This window comes from Penicillium concentricum (genome assembly GCF_028827145.1).
Source record: "Penicillium concentricum strain IBT 3081 chromosome Unknown utg000001l_segment0_segment0, whole genome shotgun sequence".
NCBI lineage: Eukaryota > Fungi > Ascomycota > Eurotiomycetes > Eurotiales > Aspergillaceae > Penicillium > Penicillium concentricum.
This window is the reverse complement of record NW_026622754.1, coordinates 4,078,880-4,091,906: the sequence shown is the minus strand read 5'-3', so window position 1 is coordinate 4,091,906 and position 13,027 is coordinate 4,078,880. Positions and strand designations below refer to the sequence as shown.

General features: G+C 46.1%; 6 protein-coding genes across 6 annotated transcripts; 3 read left to right on the top strand and 3 right to left on the bottom strand.

Annotated features, from left to right (window-relative positions):
• Positions 1-107: 107 nt before the first annotated feature.
• On the bottom strand, positions 108-1,441 carry N7517_001548 (alpha/beta hydrolase; the record flags this gene model as incomplete). Its single annotated transcript, XM_056719278.1, has 5 exons — positions 108-412; positions 474-768; positions 829-983; positions 1,054-1,179; positions 1,246-1,441. The coding sequence occupies 5 exons, from the start codon at positions 1,439-1,441 to the stop codon at positions 108-110; spliced, it is 1,077 nt and encodes a 358-aa protein (XP_056583413.1).
• Positions 1,442-1,843: 402 nt separating this feature from the next.
• N7517_001547 (Major facilitator superfamily domain general substrate transporter) lies at positions 1,844-3,880 on the top strand (the record flags this gene model as incomplete). Its single annotated transcript, XM_056719277.1, has 8 exons — positions 1,844-1,987; positions 2,040-2,095; positions 2,165-2,292; positions 2,347-2,737; positions 2,787-3,036; positions 3,089-3,245; positions 3,299-3,545; positions 3,604-3,880. The coding sequence occupies 8 exons, from the start codon at positions 1,844-1,846 to the stop codon at positions 3,878-3,880; spliced, it is 1,650 nt and encodes a 549-aa protein (XP_056583412.1).
• Positions 3,881-4,577: 697 nt separating this feature from the next.
• N7517_001546 (FAD-dependent oxidoreductase) lies at positions 4,578-5,883 on the top strand (the record flags this gene model as incomplete). The annotated part of the gene is made up of 5 exons (XM_056719276.1): positions 4,578-4,606; positions 4,671-4,790; positions 4,855-5,053; positions 5,119-5,519; positions 5,577-5,883. 5 exons carry the CDS (start codon positions 4,578-4,580, stop codon positions 5,881-5,883), a joined length of 1,056 nt encoding a protein of 351 aa, XP_056583411.1.
• Positions 5,884-6,154: 271 nt separating this feature from the next.
• On the bottom strand, positions 6,155-6,571 carry N7517_001545 (uncharacterized protein; the record flags this gene model as incomplete). Its single annotated transcript, XM_056719275.1, has 2 exons — positions 6,155-6,388; positions 6,458-6,571. 2 exons carry the CDS (start codon positions 6,569-6,571, stop codon positions 6,155-6,157), a joined length of 348 nt encoding a protein of 115 aa, XP_056583410.1.
• A 625-nt stretch (positions 6,572-7,196) lies between these two features.
• On the top strand, positions 7,197-7,561 carry N7517_001544 (uncharacterized protein; the record flags this gene model as incomplete). The annotated part of the gene is made up of 2 exons (XM_056719274.1): positions 7,197-7,261; positions 7,369-7,561. 2 exons carry the CDS (start codon positions 7,197-7,199, stop codon positions 7,559-7,561), a joined length of 258 nt encoding a protein of 85 aa, XP_056583409.1.
• A 478-nt stretch (positions 7,562-8,039) lies between these two features.
• N7517_001543 (putative MFS monocarboxylate transporter) lies at positions 8,040-9,463 on the bottom strand (the record flags this gene model as incomplete). The annotated part of the gene is made up of 3 exons (XM_056719273.1): positions 8,040-8,948; positions 8,999-9,236; positions 9,291-9,463. 3 exons carry the CDS (start codon positions 9,461-9,463, stop codon positions 8,040-8,042), a joined length of 1,320 nt encoding a protein of 439 aa, XP_056583408.1.
• Between the last annotated feature and the right edge of the window lie 3,564 nt (positions 9,464-13,027).

Here is a 13,027-nt window from a genome sequence, read left to right as displayed (position 1 = left end):
TATACTTACTGAACAATATATTGAGACATAATCCAGCTAAAGTGAAATTGAAGCTTGAGCGAAATAGCATTTCTGTTTCTTATTTTTTTGGATACATAGTGTTCGCATTACTCTTCACTCTTGCCAAAGTGGACCTGTCGAAGTAGTCGACTGGTATCTTCGATATACACAAAGCTCTGCGAGAGTCCCCTTTCAGGGTGATTGAAGTGCCCAAATGCATGTGGCACGCCTGGGTATCTCTTCATTGTGACATCATTCCCGGCCTCTTGCATAAGCTTACCATAATACTCTCCTTCATCTCGCTCAAGATCAAACTCTGCTGTGATGATATGTGCCTTTGCAAGGTTTTTGAATGAAGGAGCAAGTACAGGTGTGCAGATCCATTCTTTGGTCAAGATTCTTTCTTGGGTAGCTAGAAAAACCTTAGCACATGCAACTGAGTTGCAAGGGGGAATAGAGAAAGAAAAGCTTACCGTCATCATCGCCGAGCCAATACTTCAGGAACCATTGCTCTCTTCCTAGTGGTCCCCAAGGGGCATCGTGGTATAGTAAGACACTTTCGTAGGGACAAGTGGTTTCGTTAAGCTCTCGGGTCCTTAGACAGTAGCGCATGTCTGTCGCCGGAACGATGATCAACTGAAGTTTGAGATCAATGCCCTCGTCGCGGGCGAAGTGTGCCATTACTGCGGTCATTTGACCTCCAGCCGAGAGGCCTCCGATAGAAACACTTGATGGATCAACGTTGATGCTAGAGGCATTGGCGATTGTCTGTTCAAACATTCTGTGTTAATGAAGCAAACCTCAAATGACATTGAGAAATGTACTTACCCATTTCACAGCATCCCATGAATCGTAGATGCTGGTAGGGTACGGAAACTCCGGAGCCAGTCTGTAGTCGACATCGATAACTTTAATTTGGGCTTTGTTGCACATGTGCCTGCACCAAGCAGCTTCAGAGTTGAGATTGCCAAGGACCCAGCCACCTAGAATTGATGAATTAGAGTCAGAAATTCCACGCTTGAGAGCATAAGTGCGGTGCCGTAATATAAGTACCTCCGTGGAAGTTCAGATGAACAGGGAATGGCCCTGGTCCTTCTGGTGTATAGACCCTGATCATGATTTTTCCAGCCGGTTGAGTGACCGGGATCTCGATATCCTCAACATGGAAAACAGACGGACCTTGATCATAGTCAGTACTTGTTTGAGACCCCAATTCAATGACCGAAGCTCATAGATTTGACTTACCAGGGCATGTTGGGTAGGTGAAGCTGTATGTAGCAGGACTTTTGCGATATTCTTCAAGAGATAGCTCGTCGGCTCTCACCATGGAGCTGCCATGATTTTCCCATAGCTCTACCCACTCGAGATCCAATCCCCCCAAGAGCTTGTCTGGGATAGACAAGCGTCCCTTCTCTTCCACTGGTGTTTGTGTACTGGCCATTGTTATGTGTCAAAGGAGCGATTAGGTTTGCGATAAAGAGGAATTGTAAAGACGAAAGGATGCTAAATGGTCAATCTTAAGCGAACGCCTAAAATTAATCAAAACAAAAAGCCGCAGTGTTAACTAATTTAGTCACTTACCCTTCGATACGCTTCGGATATAATGCTGGACTCCGGTTGGCGGCATCGGCCAGATTATCGGCGCCGATCTCAGCGATAGGCATCGGAGTGGGGGTCTTCCTATCTGCGGGTCTCGGGTGGGCCCTGCACCCCGGATTCGTTCCCGATGTCGAACCTTCCTCTGACTGAGATGGTTAAATTAAAACGCCCTTCCTCTGATCTGACATGTAGAGAAGAATTCCTATTCTCACACATCACTTTACACATTATTATATCCACCGGGATGGACTCTGTCTCAGTTGATAACCGAAGAAACTCAGAAGAGGAACTGGGCAAAGTTGACCAGTCTCCTACTGGTCTCCATGCTGGACTCCGGCGTATTCCTGACAAGTTCCCACGTGTCGCACTATTAATCCTTGTCGTCGAGGTATGTTACCCCACCTCCCACGTGGTGAAGCCCGCTAACACTGAGATATTAGCTTGGCGAACGGTTCACTTATTTTGGCCTTAGTGGTCCTATGCAAAATTATATCAAGTACGTTGGGCCTTTCAGACATCCGTGGATATTTCTAGAATGATAACTAATCTCTTTCTCTTCATATAGTAACCCCTATGATCCTAGCTCCGGTCTCCCTGGCGCACTAGGCAGAGGACAATCAACCGCATCCGCTCTTGGAAACTTTTTTAAATTTTGGGCTTATGCCTCCACAATTATCGGCGCGATCGTTGCTGGTAAGATACCCATTGCCTTTGGATCTAGCAGAATTATTGCTAACAGTCCACCAGATCAATATGTCGGCAAATTCAAAGCCATCACAATCTCCCTGGGAATTTATATCGTCGGGTTGACCGTCCTGGTTGCCACTGCGACGCCAGCTGGCCTCAAGAGCGACGCTGGTTTTGGCGGGTTGGTTGCTGCAATGGTCATCATTGGTCTGGGAACAGGTGGAATTAAGGCCAACGTGACTCCCATGTGCGCCGAGCAATACCAAAATGCAGAGCCTGTTTTGAAGACTCTTAAATCAGGCGAGCGTGTGGTTATTGACCCTGAATTGACTGTGCAGCGACTTTTCATGTGGTTCTACTGGGTCGTCAATGTTGGCGCCCTCTCCCCCTTGATTACAGTCAATGTTGAGGCAAAGCACTCTTTCTGGCTTGCATATTTGATCCCATTGATGTAAGTTGGGATGAGACACTTATATGCTACACTCGCTAATGTATTCCAGCGCAATTGTTCTCTCGGGTATTGTCTTCTTGTCTGGACAGAAGCGATATGTTAAGATTCCTCCTCAGGGATCTGCTATTATTGATGCATGCAAGGTCATGAACATTGCTCGCCAGGAGAAGAATTTCGAAGACGCAAAGCCATCAGCTCTACAGGCTTCAGGCCGTTTAAATAAGTATCCCTTTGCGTCTTCTCCGCGCTACACGGATCAGTACGTCTCGGACGTCCGCCGTGGCTTTAAGAGCTGCAGAGTAAGTCGATATTCAATACCCCCGCACCGAGTTATACTTACACATACTATAGATGTTTATCTTCTTCCCCTTCTACTTTGTTTGCTGGGTCCAGATTTGGAACAACCTTATCTCACAAGCTGGACAAATGGCGTTGCACGGAACCCCGAACGATCTCCTGCAAAACCTTGACCCGATCGCTTTGTGTATCTTTATTCCACTTCTTGACTGTGAGTATTGACGTGACGATACCAAAAAACATCCGCTAACAATCTATCTCTAGTGGGCGTTTATCCAGTCCTTCGCAAGTTTAAGATCAACTTCAGCCCCGTCCGTCGAATCTTCGCCGGTTTCCTTCTTGTCTCGATCTCCATGGTCTACGCCAGCGTGCTACAGCATTACATCTACATATCCCCAGAAAAGAGCATCCACGTGTGGATTCAAGCTCCTGCATATATTTTCGTCGCATTCTCCGAAGCCTTTGTTATTGTTACTGGCTTGGAACTTGCCTTCACACATGCCCCGAAAAAGTGAGTCAACCGCACCCCATGATACCGTCCAACTCAAACTAATCACAACTTATTCTAGCCTGCGATCTTTTATCTCCGCACTCTTCTGGCTTATGATCGGCATTGCGGCGGCTATCTGCATTGGTCTAAGCCCAGTTTCGGAAGATCCAAAGCTTGTTTGGATGTATGGATCTCTCGCAATTGTGGGATTCGTGGCGGGGTGTATCTTTTTCCTTTGCTTCAGAAAGAGTGACTTGGATGAGCCGATTATCCCGGGACTCGATGGAGTCCCAGTCGAGGGAAATGGCCAACATGTTACACAAGTTGCTGATTATGGCAAACATAGTGAAGCATAGAAGTCGGTTTAATTAAGTAGCGTATATAATCAAAATATTTTCGCATATTTTTCTTACACCTATCGTTCTTCTATAATACGTTCAAGTAGATGTTTTGCACGAATCGATAGCTCCTCCAGCTTTCGCTTCCACAGATCTCTATGCATTGGCACCCACTATGTACTTTTACGTCTGCGTTTTTGTAGCAGCCTCAACTTGTTTGTACCAAAGTGGTATATGCCATATGTGGTATCCTAGCATTTTCGATAATACCAATATGTTTTTTCACTTTCAATTTCAAAATATTCAACATCTCCAACCATTGTCCCAAATGGGACACCACAAGTGTGGCAAGTCCGAAGCAAGATATGTACTCTTTGATTGGTATCCACTTTCCCCAGTATGCTGTTAACCTTGGCCTTTATCAACTGAGATATACAAACGTTTCCACGCTAGAATCACGGGCACCAATCACCAGCTACACCGCCAGCCCCACAGTTTAATGCCGCCAATCGGAGTGGCCCCAATCTGCGTCTCCGAGATAGGCGTTCGTTTACTCGTCCCATCTAAATTGAAAGTTAGACACAAGATAAGAATATCAAATTAAATGAGTCAAAGTGAAGGTATAGAAGTTGAGAAGTTCTTGCTTTCTGTTTAAAGGCGCCCTCAAAGACGAATTGACTCCCTAGCAATTTTAGAGTTTTTGAACAATCTAACAATGAAGAGCGAATCTGTGGTAATTATTGGGTGTGTGCTCGATAAGAAACCTAACTCCAGCCTAATAGATTAGAACTAACATTTTTCTTTCAAGTGCTGGCATCATTGGACTGAATGTTGCCCTGGTCCTTGCCGAGCAAGGCTATGCCAGTCAAACAACCATCATAGCTGAGCACCTCCCGGGTGATACATCCATAAACTATACTTCGCCATGGTAAGTCTGCTCGACCTCGATAATATTTGTAGATATCTTATGTTTTCATACTAATGCGATCTAGGGCTGGCGCAAACTTCTCTGCTCTTTCTGCAAGCGATAAGAATGCCTTGCGATGGGATCAACTTGGGTACAAACACCTCCTCAAACTTGCCGCACAAGATGGCATGAAGGCATTTGTTCGGGAAACACCTTCTACGGAGTACTGGGATGAAATGCCGTCACGCACGAAGCTCGATTCCATGGCTAGCTATCTGAAGGATGTGAGTCGATTACCAGGAATCAGTCCTCCGATTGAAGTTGCTGTTGCTAATATGGAAAACTACAGTACAAAGAGATTCCTCAGAAGGACCTACCAGAAGGCGTTGCAAGTGGTGTCAAATTCACCACAGTAACCCTGAATGCCCCGATGCATATTCGCTATCTTGTCCAAAGACTTAGAGAGTACGGAGTGCGTGTCATCCGTAAAAAGGTCTCTGGTGTTACCTCTGGTTTCCTCAGCAAGGACACAAAGATTGTCTTCAACTGCACCGGTAACGCTGCTCGTACCCTGAAGGGTGTCGAGGACCCTAAGTGCTACCCCACCAGAGGTCAAATTCTACTGGCCAAGGCAGCACACGTCAACCAAAATGTGATGCGACACGGGAAGGATTATGAGACATACATTATTCCACGACCACACTCGAATGGTAATGTCATTCTAGGTGGATATATGCAGAAGGGAGTTGGGTGAGTCAAATGGATCCAAACATTTTCTGTTATTGCTTCGAGAACTAAATGTTATAGCTTGCCTGATACACTTGGAGAGGAAACCGAGTCTATCTTATCCCGGACGAAGGCAATGCTACCTGAGCTTGAATCACCCGAAACAGAGATCCTCGCGGCATTTGCAGGCTTGCGCCCATCACGAGAGGGAGGTGCTCGAGTTGCCAGTGAAGTCGTGAAGGTCGATGATTCGGAGCGAGAGGGCCTCGTTGTTCACAACTACGGCGCTGGAGGAACGGGATTCCAGGCTGGGTATGGAATGGCAGTTGATGCGGTTGGATGCGCGTTGGGTGAACTTGAAAAACTTCAGGTCAAATCATCTCTCTAGGTTTCAATCTCTCGGGGCTAATAACAGTGGTTGTTATAAAATCACAGGATTTTGTTTATGTACTATATTAGAGTTTAAACTTTTACATTTTTGGAACGCGTTCGACAGGTTGATGTTCAATTTTCAACTAACATAGAAATTCAAAGCTCACAGTATAGCAAATCCATAAGTTCATCTCACCCCGAGGGGTATCCCGTTCTATCCTCTACATTAAATTGAATTTGGTCAGAACAAATCATCCTATACGTCTTTCAAAAGACAAATAGGGAACTCACCTGCCGAAAAATTTCTTAAATGTACCCCATCCAGGATAAGTATCCGGATCACCAGCCTTATGGTTCATAAAAGAATGATCTTCAATGGCGCAAGTCGGCTCTCCTTCGGCATTCATAGGCTTAACATTGGTATCGACCAAGTTCTCACGCTGAAGGAACTTATTTTCCCCGCGGGTCTTCTGTTCATGCAACGCGAGGAAGTCGCCCATTGTTGATCTGGGATTGGTGGCCTGCCATATGAGAATTAGAACTGGTTAGCATACACTATCAAGCTACCCTGGCAATAGTAAATCACGTACCTCTGCGTGACCCGGTCCCTCATTTTTGCCACCTAGCCAGAGTCTGTCGCCCCATCCTGATCCGCCGCCAACATCGTTAGCGGGTGTGGGTTGAGCACTGCTATCACTGCCCATTTTGATATCGGGCTAGTTTGAACTCTATGTGAGGTTATTAGCAAGCTATCCATATCGGTAGCTAAAACCCTCCGAGGCGATAAATTTATGAGAGGGGTGTAGGTTGCGGCATTATATAAATAAGCGCGTATACTCACAATTTATGTGTGGGGAAAACTTCGTTCGAAGGTGGGTATAATTGTAGTTGAATTTGTACAGGTAGTGGGAATTTGAGCTAAGTTGAATTACTCGTTCACTTGGATCTATATATGTTCTTTCGCCTTGACCTAATCCTTGCCACGACCCCGGATGAAGTCATAATGAGTATACATTGCCTTTGTGATTGGCCCGTCATAAAGGTACATAATCACATGTATCAATATCACGTAGGCTCAATACCCTGTTTTTGATGGAACTTGATGTAGGGGGTGTTTATAATCTAATATTGGGCTGTGTAGTCATCTGCCCACATACAAATAGCCAACTGTTTGGTCTACCAGCAGTTCTTTTTATCATTGTTGTGCCGAGGTTTTCGATACAACTCTCCCCTAGTGACTCCAACAAATCATTGAGCAGAGTTCCCACTGTGCCTGAAGTATTCTACGGCAGGGAAAATATTGACATTGACTACGCACTGCTCAACGCCATGAAGTTCACAAACATAGCGGATTTGACCACAGCCCCAGCCGTCCCAGCTCGGACAAAGGGCTTGTATATAGTAAGTTATAATTAACCGTTTGACCGATACACAATTTTTCCTGATAATATCACCTCCTGGAATGACTTAACGCTATAATTTCACTGCGGGTATTGAAAAGATTGAACCTCTGGACTATTGTCGAGTCGCTCGCACGAAAGGATATCAATGTCAATGATTTCAATTGTGACCGTCCCAGCACCATGTCTTGGGCCGCGCAGGAAGGAAGTGAAACGATTATCCCGCTGCTGTTGAGACATGATGACATCGTTCCAGATGCGACTGACACATTTGGGCGTACTCCCCTGATCTGAGCGGGAATGTACGGGCACGATCGTGCCGTACAACTTCTGTTTGAAAATGAGACTGCTGCATGGTTCAAGGACATGCAGAATTCTAAGAGAAGAACATGCTTGATTGAAGCTGCCGGGAGGAACCATATCGCCGTTGTTGGAACGCTGATGGAAGTGGGGTAGATGTTGATTTGGAGGACGTGATAGGTTGAACGGCGCTTTCTTGGGCCCAGCAAAGGCAGCACCAGCATATTGAAGCTCTTCTCTTGGGGCATTGATTGATGAGTGGAATAATAGACACCCGCTTATGCGGCGGTGTTTGTCTTTGACGATGTAATTCGATACTATGATCCTTTTAGCCTAGGTGATGTAAAATGTGGAACTTTGAAAAACGACGTTGCTATGTACATGTGACTAGATCTATTACATTTGGACTTGAAGCATATATACTTGACTTGTGCTGATGCAGAAAGCCATTCTTGCCCTCCAGTTTCTAGTCTCATTTCTTACGAGGATGCTCCAGATCATACCGAACCACCCTGAAAGTTGGCCAAACCTGCAACAAGACAGCACCAACCATCATACACCCCGCAAAGACCTGAGCGCGCAAAAACTCCGCGGTATCAAGATTTACCAAAGCACCCGCAATCGGAGTTCCAGCAAGCGCCCCAAAAGACGATATCCCCCACATCATACCCAAACGAGTTCCCAAAAAGCTCGAATCCGGACAGAAAATCGGATGTGCCACAATGGAAGTCGGCGCCGTAACCAAAACACCACTAAGAGCTCCCCAGTAACATGCCCAGACCATGAAACCAGCCGTGCCGGTAGCCGCAATCCAAGTAAACATCGCAATCGCCGACGCTAACACAGAGAATATCAAGATCCCAATGGGCTTGATATATGCAACAAGCAGATATGGAACCACACGACCAATGACTGACGTGCCGTTGACAATTGCAACCATATAAAAGCTAATATCAGTGCTGGTATGCACAACCGTGCGGGCATATGAAGCGATATAGAAAATTGGCACGTAGTAGGCGAGCATGACACACGTGAGTGAGAGCGAGAACATCATAAACGAGGGTTCGCGGAAGGCGCTCCAATCAATAAGACTTCTCGCATGGCTTCTTTGGCCTGGTTGCCGACACAAGATTATACATGATATAATCGCAAGGAACATACTGATGAAACCTATGCTACGCACAGCCCATGGAAAGCCGACCTTGGGCTGTAGTTGGCGGAACATGACCGGGAAAATGACGGCCCCCACGCTAGACCCGATTGAAGCGCAGCCGATGGCGATTGGGCGTTTTGTGGTGAAACTCGTTGAGATCACGACGAGGGCTGGGATGTAGGAAATGCCGCCTCCCATTCCGACGCAGAATCCTTGAGCGAGTAATACCTGTTTTTATCAGAAAATGATACTCTTCTGATGTTTGATTGTAGATTTACCTGATAGTATGAAGTGGCGAGACTGGTCATCATCATTCCGAATACAGTCAAGAAACTTCCGGCTAGGATTAGAGGGCGCAAGTATCCGACATCAACTAATGGCCCCGTGGCAAGACCGACTAATGGAATTAAAGTGCCTTGGATACTGCCCACCCATGAGATTGTGGATGGTGTCTCATTTGATAGAAGGACTGTCTGGTAATACTCTTGAAACGCGCCATAGGTTGTCAATAGCCCCCTGGAACAGAGATTAGCTTGATATAAGGAGAATATGGCAATGATGTAAACGAACCAAGAGTTCACAAAAACACAGAAACCCGCGAGGACATTTAGCCAAGCATCGAGGCCGCCGTTGACTCGTTTTTCCGGGAGTGTATGTTCGTCTTCATGTTGGTTTTCATTTTCGGGCGCCAAATTGCCCGGTGAGTGTAGTTGGGCGCCCTCTGTCTTCTCCGTTGAACTCATGTCGATATATATATGCCATTATCAAAGAAGAATAGGAGAACCCTTTAACACTCCACTTTGACACTGTGGGGAAATTGGGGTTTTTCATTAGTCACGAAGTTCTTCGGTTCAATCGGCACTAAGTAACCGAGCTCTACCGGTTTAGCCATAGGTTGTGCCTATGCAGCTACCTATGCACTCCAAATTGCACGGGGATCCCCGGATTTCCGGCGGAATTTCGATGACTGGTCTTTACTATATTTACTTAACAACTATGAATATCACTTTCATCTCCGGAATATATATCACATTCCTCTGTATCTCTCGTTTGGGTGTCTATCTCTGCTATTTTCATAGGATATTTGTTTTCTCATTTCTTTGCTTCTTTTTCTCTTTGAAGCTGTATTAGATGACTCCATGATAGTAAGAGCTCTTAGTTCTGGTAGGTATATTATTGTTCTCCTCTATCTAGCCACTCCTTCGTAACTCACATTTCATGCACACATTTACCCAGTATAACCGTTTTATTGTCGGGAAATTTCTTGGCTGCATGCATCTGCCAGTTGACGCAACAATGGACCAATCACATCCACTTCAGGGGGAAAGCCTTACACGTGGACCTTCTATATAGGCAATCGAAATCTGATATGGTTTAATTGGAACTTTTCATCGTCTTTAACCTCGAAAATCACATCACCGAATTTCCATGTCATTTGCCAACGCTTTGTTGGTACCAGCAGGGCAGAGCTAGGCTAGGACAGATACCTTAAAGCGGCGCACCCTAGATACATCACTGAGAATAGAAGCAAGGGAATGCAGTCTCACCTATCACGCCCGGTAAGATGATCAAGAAATTTGATTACATCCCTACCTCATGGGAATTACTTCTGTGGGATCTAGTCGGCATCTAGTCATAGGGAGCGTTAATGATACAGGATTCGCTCGAGTATATGTAAGCTCGAGTAAACATGAACAGGTAGAGATAGAAAGCTAGGGAATTGAATGAATGACGAAGAGGGAACTCATATTTGAAAATCATATTTATTCCATTATCAATCAAAATCTTTGACAGCTTCCAAGGTTGAGTTGATCAAAATCTCAAAATCACCATACTCACTTCCGGTATAGTCTTCCTGATCACTCTCGCCGGGATAGAAGTCACATACTCGCACTTCGAAGTAGAAGGGAGTTTGACTTGGCTGGAGGGGAGCCATTTTCGTCGTTTTAATCACCAGTGGAAATGGGAGCAACCTATTGAAGCCGTCAACATCGGCATACGATGACTCGTAGTGCTAGATGCAGAAAGTTTCATAGGTTAGTGAGCGGTCATCACGCCGTCCGAAGTTATAGGAAAGGCGGCAATTTCTGGCGGTCGTTTTCCGGATCAATTCCACAGGTCCTCAGATTCTAAGTCTAACTGTGTGGACAATTCCTACTCCGCCCTCCCAATATCTATTATCAAGTCAGTGGAATCTACCTCATCTACTGAGAAGAGGTAAGTATAAAGGGAAAATATCCTTTTGGGTTCTATTGGATGCCTGGATGCCTTCACACCTGGGAAGGCTTTCACTTCCCATCTCCATCTCCACTTCACATCTGCATCTGCACTTCTTTCTTTAATCTTTGAGGCTCACTTGAAACTTGACTTATCCCATCGTCTCCCACTACTATCATGTCATCTCACCATTCTACTTGTTTCAATTAACCTGCAAAGAGCAAGAGACATGTTGATTATCAAATCCACGCATCCCCTCTCCCTTGGGGCCCCATTCAGAGTCCAAATGGAAGTCACAACATCGAGAGAGCGGTCCGAGCTACCAAATTCGAGATTTTGAGGGTGGCCCCCGGTTGAGGTTATACTATTCATTACTCTCCCCATACATTATTCCTCATACATGAAACGACAAAAACGACGAACAGACATGTTCCACCACTTCGAGGAATGACGAGACTGGGCTAGCATCGCTAGCCGGCGAGCGGGAGCAGTCCAGACCGGCGTCGCCCAAATCAGACAATATTTCTACAGCCGAGTCGGACCTGCTCTCCTCCGAAGACAACGTTTGTTTTTTTATTACGTGATCCCCATCTTTTCGGGGCTCTTGATAGTTAATGACTCTCGAAATATGTGAAGGAAGAGACAAGCCCCCGTTTCTCGATAGGCTGGAGCTTGACCTACTCAGCCACTTTATTTGGTATAAGAACCACGTGCATCGTTACTTCGACCATTTTGCTTTTACTTCTTCTTCTTGCCCATATTTCTGGCACGAATCGCCTTACGCTCTTTCCGTCATGACGAAGACTGTTGCTGCCACGAAAGGGTAACTGCTATGAGGAAAGCTCCTGCTGGGGCTGAGGGAAAATATACCCCTACAGCTCCTACCAAGGGTGCGAAACGGGCCGCTGTCACTACCAAAACGCTTGCTATGAGTCCAGATGTCCATTGCAAGCTGTTGAATAATTCCATCTCCGTTGAAACAGCATAGTGTATCCACTGCTTCCGTATGTGTCGATCGCATACTCCCGCAGCCCTTAAGCATAGCCAATTATGGAACTGGCGCCTTTTCTCATCTCCCAAATCCCCCTTGATCGCCCTTCACATGTCAGCACTTTTGACCAAGGCTGAGATACAGGTGTCCAAAACGCTTTTGCTGGTGTAGACGAAAAGCTGGGTGCACGAGAAGAAGAAAGCATCAGTACACAATTGCGATGAAGAAAAACGTGATCAGCTATTCAGGATCAATTGTATCCGAGATCCAGCTACCTCTAAGCTCTGTCAGCGTTGTTCCGGGCTCTCAAATACAGTCAACAACTAGGACCATCTCCTTCCGCCCAAACGCTAAAGGGGGGTCCTGCGAGGATTTGAAGCTAAACTACACAGTATCGCACTCGGTCAGCAGAGATAGACCAAGTGGCCGATGGATTTCAACTCTGACAGCGAAATCTATCCAAAGCGAGGACGAATTGCAACCCAGTCATTGCATGGGCATTCGGCATGCCGTTTATGGCTGTCTTTTGATAGTCAATATCGACGAAGGAAAAGTTGATAACCTCCGAGGGACAAGACAAACCGATTTCCCGGATCTATGGGCGATGTTGATGGAAATGGTTCCGGCGCCACCGAGCTGCGTGGCTGGTCCAACATCCCCTGACTCGATAGGTAGTTAAGATAATGCCGCAGAGAAGGCTGGGAGGCCGTGAATAAGCTATTTCTAGGCCCAGTTATTTTGAACAGGGACCCAGAAGATCCAATACGCATAGCCCCCAAAGGTGGTGGTAAGAGTCCGCCTACCTATGACCCCAGGCTCAATCCCAGACCTCAACAAACCTTGTCGGGCTTCACCGCATGATGTCCACTATCTGATCAGCCATCGGCAACGTGCTGAAAGACTTCAGCGCAGATAGCCAAAGCCAGAGTTTGGGTCAACCCAGACTCGAAGAGAGGCCTTAGCGGGTCGACGATTCTTTTTGAAGTCATGACTGGCCAAATCCTCACCGAAGAGGAGGCTTTCAGGACTGGGAGATGGACATCGTGAGTGATGACCCCATAAATGGCCCGGAGTAGCATATAACGACTGAAGAGGAGCA